This window comes from Asparagus officinalis, unplaced genomic scaffold, assembly GCF_001876935.1.
Source record: "Asparagus officinalis unplaced genomic scaffold, Aspof.V1 AsparagusV1_Un61, whole genome shotgun sequence".
NCBI classification, from domain to species: domain Eukaryota; kingdom Viridiplantae; phylum Streptophyta; class Magnoliopsida; order Asparagales; family Asparagaceae; genus Asparagus; species Asparagus officinalis.
The window spans coordinates 7,803-17,766 of record NW_017972327.1 but is presented as its reverse complement, the minus strand read 5'-3'; the positions used below and the strand labels follow the sequence as shown (position 1 = coordinate 17,766).

Genomic DNA, 9,964 nt, shown 5'->3' with positions numbered 1-9,964 from the left:
TAACAAGCAAGCAATGCCATCATATAAATGTAAACTTACGTAACAAAATCAGAGAGAATCATCCTGAAACTATACATTCTTCTCAGAGAACCATACGCGGCTACATGAAACCGAAACTGAAACCAGTTTATACAGAAATCTACGTATTCAAATTTCCAGGTTTTGTTTTCAGGATTGTTCTTCTGAAAGCCAGCATATATTCAAACAACAAAATTTTCAAAGTCCCGTGACTTATTTGTCAACTCCTTCGTGCAGGATTTTACTCTGATCATTCTCTTTAGTATTATCGGAGGGAGTGGAAACTTCCTGTATTCTTATCAGCTTCTTAGTTCTTCTTCTTCTTTCCTATACAAACTTTTTTTCTGCGAGGAGCTTCCTCTGCGTTTTCTGGATCGACTTCTTCATGGCCTGCATCATCTTCTACTTTCCTAGTGATGGTACATAATACACAGCCATCATGAATCTGCAGAAATAACAACATACACAACATCATTGAGTTGCACATGATAAATATCTGTATTCATTTAATTTTTGAAATATTTACCTTTGGCGAATCCGGATTGTTGGGTTGACCATTTTCAGGCTTGGGCTGTTTTTGAGCAGGCTTCTTGTCCTTGTCCTTGGCATCAACAAGCATAAATTCATTCATGGCCCAGTTGGTCATTGTACAATCAGCTAGGCAATAATCCAAAATTCTTGATTCTGCAAAATGGTTTTCTGGACCTTGCATTGACTTATTGATTCCTCTAGTTTTCCAGTACCTGGCTCCATCATGAGTGTGGCGTGCAGGACGAGAGCTGTGGGGGGTACTTGCTGTCTCTTGAAGTGAGGAACTACAATTTACCATTTGCTCCCCATTTCTCATATTTCTCTGTTGATTACGGCCACCATGAGAGAGATATATCAGCTTTAGTAGCTAAACTGTGTGCTTTATGACACAAAGAATTTCTGGATATTTCAGTCATAGACTCACAATAGAGCTTATGTAAGACAGGATGTTTTGAAATAAATAACTGGAAATGTTAAGTAATATGACTGACTAAAAATTTATGGGGAGTCAAATGTTGAACAAGTTGGTGAGTTATCTCACAAATTGGTATGCGAGGAATCGAATATCAGACATATTTGAAAACAAACTAAAAGGATTTCTTTGTTATATTTGTCCTAATTCACTAAAAATATAATTAGTTGTTGCATGTGAATTCTTTTGGTGTTAATATGTCTTCTTTATTTTCGGTCTGTTTAAATTAATACTTTTTTCCCTTGATTTATCTTCTTATAATTTCTCTTATATCAACTGCTTCAGCTTTCTTTCTTTTTTCCCCGTTTGCCTATATATTTGAACCATAAGCTGAACATCCACTTGTTCAATTACTGGATAATCGTTGTAAAAAATAAATGTCATGAAGATGCACATCAATAGGACTTTAATGAGTAAAAAGATAACGTAACACTCCCCATCGTGAAAATGACAAGCTAAGTAGCTAACTAGAATGACGTATTTGAAGTAACTTTCCGAGCTAGATAAATTTATTTGTAAATTATATGATTCTGAGGACTTTTTTCAGAGTATATATTATCCAGCGACAAATATGGAAAAGTTCAGAAAAGGATGAAGGAAAAAACAAATGCAAACAAGCATCGCAAAAAAGTCAGGTGTACTCACGGATAAGTTTCTCTCGACAAGTCTCATACACATTGACCTCATTTACGATATTATAAGTAAGTTGTGGAGCTTTTTGCCCAAGAGGTATCGGAAAAGTGAGATCCTCGTCTGTAGGTGAAAATGAAATCCTGGAGGTGGCTTCAATGGTTATTCTCTCCTTCACTTTGGCAAAGCTTGTGCATTGTTCTCTTGTTCTGTCTTTGCTATTGATAATTCTGCATTGTTGGCAATAGAGAGAAAACTTACATTGTTTTTCTTGGTGTTTGAGCTTTAAATGTTCATGGCATCGAATAAGAGTCTGAATATTATGATAGACTGAGATGAAAAAATCAACTACAAAAGTGTGCTGTTCATACTGAAAATTCTAATTAAATTTTTGATAGAACAACAAACTGTCTCATTAATGCCTGTACTTGTTTACGATCAAAAAGGAAAACTGTGTCATTTAAGTCTTTTGAAAAAAGAATAAATGTGTACAGTTTATATTTACATGATTGTCATAGTACCCATGAACACCACGAACAGAAAAGAAAATCTCACACATTACGAAAACACAAAAGAGAAGATACACATGTGGAAATTATGCTTCTTGTATTTTTCAAGTTATAAATTTGTGACACATAACATTCATTATGAAGGTGTTGAAAAGGAAGCTAAAATAGAGAAATTACCAAAAAAAAAATCCATCAGGAGCATCGAACATGTGGTGCTAGAAACTACCAGTTCAAAACAATATCCATCTACTATAGGTATGAGGCTAAAGGTTTAAAATCTATAAATACTCGAATATTATATCATCTTGATATTTTTATCTTTTAAAATATAACAATACTGTGTATAACTTTTAGATTCAACTGGGAAATTTTTTTATATATTTCTGGCAAACTATGGCACATACATTGATTTGACAAGAGTCAAATGCAATATGCAAGAACCAAGAATTGCTTTGAGCATATTTATTGTGCTTGCTTTAATATGCGCCTATAAGTTCAGGAACTTAATTTATTAGAGCAAGTTTTGAGAGAAGAATCAAAGATTGAAGGCCACAAAGATATTTTCACAAACAACTGTTGCAGATAATGAAAGAACTTGAGTGGTTACATACTATTTAGGCATTTAGTTGAGGATTCAATCTAACCATAAAGACAATATGCATAAAGAATATTCAATATCTCAAATTCTTTTGAACATAACACATTCCTTGAAATCCCTAAACAGGACTCTTTTCTTGATATTTTTGTCAATTTCTTTTCTTGAAATCAAAATTACTGATGGAATAACTTAATCCAAGCTAAAAATCAAAGAGACAGGAAAAAGAAATAAAAAAAACTAATGGATTATAAAGACACACATTTATATGACGCATTCTGGTAAAATAACATATATAACATATACAGTTAAAGAATCCACACAAACTTTTTACCCCTAGATCTATGCTCCACAAACAGAAAAAACAAATATCAGAATCATCAAATAGGGGGGAAAACCAGAAAACATAGCAAGAATAAATTCACAAGAGGTAAATAATTTCATAAGAAATAAACACATATGTATGATGTTAAATCAATGGGGAAAAAAGAACAGAAACAGTTAATTAGTCATTAGCATGTTCATCCATGGAAACGTCCTTCCCCTTTTCTCCTTGATGCACCCATTGCTTCAAACAATTTCTTTGCTACTTTCTTCCTTTGACTAACAATTTCTTTGCTATTATCAAAGACAGATAAGGAGAGAACTTATATGATTTGGTTCCTAAGTTCTTAGGAGGTGTCCTGTACCTATAACAGTTCTTGAAAATTTAGGATGAAGGTTTAAAGAGTGTTACAGCTTTTTGTCTGTGAGATTAAGGGTTTAGAAGAGTGTAACAGATTCTTGTTTGTATTTAGGATGATATAATATCATCCTGTTTTATTATTATGGGGAAAATATGCAGCTCTGTAAGATATCAGGGTCTAAATGGAATAGCCTTGTTTTTTATTATTTTAATAAGATATGTGGGTTTATATATAAATAAGTACATTTGAGGAGTTTCACTTGTTACTCGTAATCATTTAGACGGTAACGGTTAAAGTTTAGGGTAAATTTCACAAAACCCAAAGAAGTTTGGCACATTTTGAGATAATCCCAAAGTTTTAGAAATGTCAGTTAACCCTCAAATCTTTTCCAGATAACCCCAAAAACTTTGGGGTTATCTGAAAAATATATTTAAAAAACTAAAAAAAAAGGGTGTCACGTGATATTTCCTGACTTTTTAGGGGCTATCTAAAAATGGGCCAAACTTCTTAGGGTTGTGTGAAATTTACCATATAGTTTATTCACGCTCAATCGGAATATTCAGAGTAATAATATATTTAAATTTGAGCCGCCAAATATCAACACGGAGTTGAATTGGATCTCCTTTAATGGAGCTGCACTGAGATGTTCATGCACCACCGAAAGCTCTATCTAAAATTTTGCTTCTTGAAAAAAAAAAAGATTCTGCCATCTGAATTTGATTAAAAATTATGAAGAGTTCTTAACTAAATTCTTTTTTTATATACCTATTTTTCAATATTAGTGGAGATTTCCTGATTTAATTAGTTCTTTTAAAGCGTAAAATCACAATTTCAATGAAGTACTTGTACAGGGTGGATAGAGAGCAAAATAAGATTTTGTTCAAAAAGTTAGCACGGCAAGATCACTAAAAGTCATGATCAGAGACTTTTTCCAAACTAAATCTACAAGTAAATGCAAATAGAAAGTACTGACCGAAGACATAAAATCTCACATATAACACATATCTACATGCTACATCATGATACATATACACGTACCTCGTGTTAGCTATGCCAACACAATTCTTGCTCCAAAATCTCCATTGCAGGTCTGTAGCCCTCACTTCTCAGATGACCGTCAATTTCCTTCACCACCATGTAAATCTCTCTTCTTCTAGGATGTGATTTGTCCCTAATTCTAAATTCATGAACCATTCCATCAACTTCAATGAGACTACACCCTGGAGTCTTCTTCACCTTCTTCACCTTCATCAACTTCCTCATAGTTCTCTCATCCCCCTTTTGATTATCAGATGCATACATATTCGACATAAGCACATAAGCACCATCTTCATTCGGTTGTAACTTTAATAGGTTCTTAGCAGCGCTCTCCCCTAATTTGACATTCCCATGGATTTTGCAAGCACCTAGGAGAGTCCCCCATATGAACGCATCGGGCTCTATTGGCATCCTATCGATGAATTCTTGGGCCTCATTCAAAAGCCCAGCTCGGCCCAACATATCAACCACACACCCATAATGCTCGATTTTTGGGTTAATCCCATAAACCCTTGAAATATCATGGAAATGAGCAAGTCCTATATTGACCAAACCAGCGTGGCTACAAGCTGATAGCACTCCGATGAATGTAATGCTATTTGGCCTTATACGTGCCTTTGACAGCTCAGAGAAGAGGTCTAGGGCTTCTTTTGCTTGCCCATGCATAGCAAGCCCTAGGATCATAGTTGTGTAGGTGTACACATCTTTTTTTGTCATTTTATTAAACAATTCCATTGCTTGTTCTATTCTTCCACATTTTGCATACATGTCAACTAAGGCATTTCCGATAATTCCATTAGCTCTGATGCAAACTTTGTCCATGTACACGCGCACCCAATTTCCCATTTCAAGAGATCCAAGATTGGCACATGAATTGAGCACAGCGACTAGTGTCATGCCATCAGGTTCTATACCCTCACATTGCATTCGTCGAAACAATTTTAGAGCCTCTTTGAACTCCCCATTTTGCGCAAGCCCGGATATCATAGAGTTCCAAGAAACAACATCTTTTTCATTCATCTCTTTAAAGATAGAATATGCCGACTCTATGTCACCACATTTTGCATACATATCCACCAACGCATTTCCAGTGACAACATCAGACTCCACGTTGTGTGCATCAATGTAATTATGTAACTTCCTACAAAGTTTCAAATCCCCAACTTTAGAGCAAGCAGAAATCACCGTCGCCATGATAATTGCGTCCGGTTTCAAATCTTCATCCGTCGCTTCGAGAAACAATGATACAGCTTCCTCCGCACGCCCCGTCTTTGAATACCCCAAAATCAAGGTAGTCCAGGATACCAAATCTCTTTCGGGAAATCTATCGAACAGTTCGTGTGCAATACCCATTTCTCCACAGACCGTATACAACCTGATAAGATTGTTCCTCACATAACAATCTGATTCAAATCCCAACTTAACAACGTGGGCATGCACCAGTCTGCCCTCCCAAAGAGACCCACATTCGGCAAGAGCCTTTATAAGTGAAGGGAACGTGAAATTGTTAGGGCAAAGACTACATCGCAGCAGCGCTTGGTACGCGAGCATTGAGCTTGACGCGGGTATTTTTCTACTAAGGGAGAGCCCGCGGATAACGACGTTGTACATCGAGGTCGTCGGGGTTTCGATGTGCGCTAAGAGGAGCTGAGCATAGGAGACGTCCCCGTGAGGGTTGAGAGCAGAGAACGAGAGGAGCTTGGAGAGGATGAGGGGGGTTTGAAGGGATGGGGATCTGAGGACTAGGGAGTGGATTTGTTTGAGGCCTCGCATTGATTGCCAAGGGATTAGATTTTTTTGTTGAGGAGTTGGGGAAGACTCGGGAGAGGGAGGAGAGGTTAGGGGAGGAGAAAAGGCCATGACTTAATTCCTCGGTTCAAGCGGAGGGAGGAGAGTCTGCTGTGTTTTATCGGGTAATAAATATATCGGCCCCTCAAAAGATGTGTAACTTGTAGAATAGCCCCCAGATGATGTTATTTTGACAAAAAGGCCCCATAATGTTTGAGTTACGCTATGAGTGGGACTTTATGCAAAATTAAGCCCAAATGTTTCCGAAATAAGTCCACAGGAGAAGTGATCACGTCATCAGCTGGGTTTACGCAAGTTTAGCATTACGTAATAATTCTCATTACGTGACCATATATAGCCCAAATTCTAGAAAAAAGTTTGTGAATAGAATAATTTTTCACTTTAGCCCTTTTAAAATTTTTTATTATTAAAATCGACCATTTTTTCTTTTATTTATCAAAACCGACCCGATTTCTTAATTAGCGGCTTAATCACATTCCTAATTAGTCGGGGTTGCCAACCCCGACTATTTAGGAGGGTCTTAAACCCTAATTAGAAGCCTTAAACCCTAAAAATTAATATCCTAAATAGTCGGGGTTGGCAACCCCGACTAATTAGGAATGTGATTAAGCCGCTAATCAAGAAATCGGGTCGGTTTTGGTAAATAAAAGAAAAAAATGTCGATTTTAATAATAAAAAATTTAAATAGGGTTAAAGTGAAAAATTGTTCTTGTGAATATCTATAATACTCTATCGCTAGCGACAATAGAAAGTGGAAGTAGGCAATAGGTGCGAGTGATTTCTTTATAATTAAACAAAATCCTCTATAATCAGATAAAATCTACCATTTTATGTTGATGAATTTAAGATTTCTTTTTTCCATTAATAATAATAGTTTTTTAGATATTGGTGCTTACATCATTAATATTTTAAAAGTAGAATTTCAAATTATTAAATTGCTCTTAGATCATTAATATTTTAAGACTTTAAACCTCACTAATTATGTGGAAGGTAAAGTGTTGAAACCAACAAGATTTTATATATTAAAATATCTAAAACTTTTTAATATATTATGATAATCATAAACTTTTTTGCAACTATGTTATAGTAAATATACATAAGCTAAAAGCAACAGTTATAATATTTGACCACGTGTATTGTATGTGCATTCCACCTAGTAGAATTGCATGTGCATTCCACAATTTCCACCTAGTAGAAAAGAAAAAACTAGCTTAAAAGCTAGTTTGACCAAAAAATAAGCCGTCTCAAACACCCTCGAAATTTGTTGATATCTGATTTGAACATGAGTTAAATATTTACTGGAAATAACCCAACATGATTTTGCCCCTCCCATTTCTCTTTCCTCTCTCTTTCTCCGCTGGTATAACAATAGCCGATGAAGGTACGAAGATATCTCTATCCGGCGTGGTCTACAGATTTTTTATTTTATTTTATTTCATTTTTTTTAGTGGGGTTGGGGGGGTGGAGATAAAAAAAGTGGAGGAAGAGAAGGTGTAACAAGATGGGAATAAAACTATAACGACTATAAGTTCAGATTAAGATAACTTGCTTAAGCTAAAGGGATCAAGTTGGTGTAACATAAAGAATTTTTAAGGGACCCTTTTAAAAAGAATGTGCTTCCGGGACCCATTTCAAATTATTTTTTGTTTTGGTGTGCTAATGCCTTAAAAAAAATTAATAGTTTTTATTTTTATGTAGCTGAATTACACGAAGCTTAGTGCATCGTCGCTTTGGCCGAGTGGTTAAGGCGTGTGCCTGCTAAGTACATGGGATTTCCCGCGAGAGTTCGAATCTCTCAGGCGACGCATCTTTACTCTTTTAATCTTTAAAAATTCCCCCCTCTTCCTCTCTCTATTCAAACCATTACTTTTTTAATCTTTAAAAATTCCCCCCTCTTCCTCTCTCTATTCAAACCAATGAAGCATATATTTAAAACATTAATTTTCTTTTTTTTTAAAAGAAAAATCCATGCAGCAAGTACTTTGATTCAGATTGCCCATGACCTGTTTGAAGAAATGCTCCAAATAAACCCTTCCAGTTAAACTGGGTACTTTCATTTTATTTTCAACCCAACCCCTTCAGTATCATCTTAAGGTACAATCCAAAACCTTATTAAATTTTTGTGAACCTTAAGTTGCAAGTCACTAGTTTCCGAATCAGTACTTCGTGATTTTCCTATGTTTACATTTGAGAATGAGCTCAATCCTGTGCAGTCTTCGAAATTCGAGATTTATGCTATACCCGACTTAAATTTATATCATACAATTAATAAACGGTCGACCAGTGATGCATAGATTTGTCTACAGATAGCTCTTCAGATAATCCTCGGCGTAACCCAAACACAAAATAAAGAAAACGCAACAGGTGCGCATCGAATTTTTCGCAAACAACTGTTGCTAATAAAAGCATGGGAACAGATGTTACAACATCAAGTTATTAGTGCTGATAACATGCACACGGATCCGCCACACGAGATTTGTTCACAGATAACGCTTGAGATAGTCCTTCACTCGCACGTAGTTAACTTCTGGATACAACCGAGATGCCTCTTCTCCCTCTTCGCCTATTTCAAAGTTTGTCAAGCAACCTTCATAGCAAACATGGTAGTAATGTCCTAGACCCACTTGCTGTGCGTAATCATCTGTGCCTGTAAACATAGCAAAAATAGTAAAGAAGCTAACGGATGGGTAATCATCTGTGCCTGTAGAATTTCTGTCTTTTTTTTTCCTTCTTTAATTACCATTTATGATAGAGAGGAAATCTTTCTCTAAAATACTAGTCTTCTCTAGCTCCTTGCCGATAAGCTTCTCCCATGCCTGAACTACCTCTCTTTGAGAGAGGGTATTCTCCGGCGGGCGAATGTAGAGAGTTTTGTTCAACATACGAGGATCATCAATTGTCTTGATAGCGTAAGTCGCTATATCGTCCTCATCAACATAAACAGCTTCAACCAAGATAAAAAAAAATGGTCATGCAATAGTAAACATATAGAAGTCATTGAAGATGTGTATGAAATACCTTTGACGTTGCCATCGCCATGCAAGAGCACCCGCTCTCTTGAAGGGAGAATATTTCCAGGTTGACAAAGACCGCCGATGAAATATCCAGCAAAGCAACCGGCACAGATGTAAGTAAACGGGATTTTAGCATCCTCAATTGCTTTTCTAACGACCATTTTATCGTCAAATGTCACTCTTCCAGGTGCTATTGCATGAGCCATTCTTGCAGGATCCGTCCCAAATTCGGATGGTAAGAATCTCTGTCATAGTTTTTCACGGCCTTCAGTTTTTACTCCCATGTCTTTAGCTTGCATTTATTTAATTCTTTCAATTATTTCTATCATATATATAAATCATTTTAGAGAGTACTGTAGCTAGCAAGGAGATTGGTCAGCTGATTTGGGTCGGTCACAGGTTGCCAATGAAGCTGTAACAGTCTTCTTGGATATTTCTTAAATTTTCTTCAGGGCCTTGTTCAATTTGATTCACTCATGTATCAGAAATCTGATACTAATAAATATTTCTTTAAACTGAAGGGCAGTGAAGAAAAAGGAGGAGGCTACTTAAAAGAATGAAGAAAAAGGAGGAACAAGGAATAAATATTTCTTTAAACTGAAGGGCAGTGAAGAAAAAGGAGGAGGCTACTTAAAAGAATGAAGAAAAAGGAGGAACAAGGA

General features: G+C 36.0%; 2 protein-coding genes and 1 non-coding gene across 5 annotated transcripts; 1 reads left to right on the top strand and 2 right to left on the bottom strand.

Moving 5' to 3' along the window:
- On the bottom strand, window positions 1-6,347 carry LOC109827159 (pentatricopeptide repeat-containing protein At1g08070, chloroplastic-like). 3 transcript variants are annotated; one of them, XM_020394124.1, is made up of 5 exons: window positions 4,480-6,347; window positions 1,667-1,881; window positions 762-871; window positions 545-675; window positions 1-463 (listed from the first exon to the last, which is right to left on the bottom strand). In XM_020394124.1, exon 1 carries the CDS (start codon window positions 6,337-6,339, stop codon window positions 4,486-4,488), a length of 1,854 nt encoding a protein of 617 aa, XP_020249713.1. In that variant the 5' UTR covers window positions 6,340-6,347; the 3' UTR covers window positions 1-463; window positions 545-675; window positions 762-871; window positions 1,667-1,881; window positions 4,480-4,485. The 3 variants fall into 3 exon arrangements, with proteins under 3 accessions (XP_020249713.1, XP_020249712.1, XP_020249714.1); XM_020394123.1 differs by having other exon boundaries at window positions 545-871; XM_020394125.1 differs by lacking the exon at window positions 1,667-1,881 and having other exon boundaries at window positions 545-871.
- Window positions 6,348-8,012: 1,665 nt separating this feature from the next.
- Window positions 8,013-8,093, top strand: TRNAS-GCU. Its single transcript has one exon. It is a non-coding gene; the product is annotated as a tRNA-Ser (tRNA).
- A 431-nt stretch (window positions 8,094-8,524) lies between these two features.
- On the bottom strand, window positions 8,525-9,804 carry LOC109827161 (bifunctional pinoresinol-lariciresinol reductase 2-like). The gene is made up of 3 exons (XM_020394128.1): window positions 9,307-9,804; window positions 9,029-9,232; window positions 8,525-8,935 (listed from the first exon to the last, which is right to left on the bottom strand). The coding sequence occupies exons 1-3, from the start codon at window positions 9,506-9,508 to the stop codon at window positions 8,769-8,771; spliced, it is 573 nt and encodes a 190-aa protein (XP_020249717.1). The 5' UTR covers window positions 9,509-9,804; the 3' UTR covers window positions 8,525-8,768.
- Between the last annotated feature and the right edge of the window lie 160 nt (window positions 9,805-9,964).

Coding starts and splice junctions, on each gene's coding strand:
- LOC109827159 (XM_020394123.1), bottom strand. CDS start 6,339: ATGGCCTTTTCTCCTCCCCTAACCTCTCCTCCCTCTCCCGAGTCTTCC.
- LOC109827161 (XM_020394128.1), bottom strand. CDS start 9,508: ATGGCTCATGCAATAGCACCTGGAAGAGTGACATTTGACGATAAAATG. Junction 9,233..9,306: donor TGGCGATGGCAACGTCAAAG/GTATTTCATACA, acceptor TCTTGGTTGAAG/CTGTTTATGTTGATGAGGAC. Junction 8,936..9,028: donor TTTCCTCTCTATCATAAATG/GTAATTAAAGAA, acceptor CTATGTTTACAG/GCACAGATGATTACGCACAG.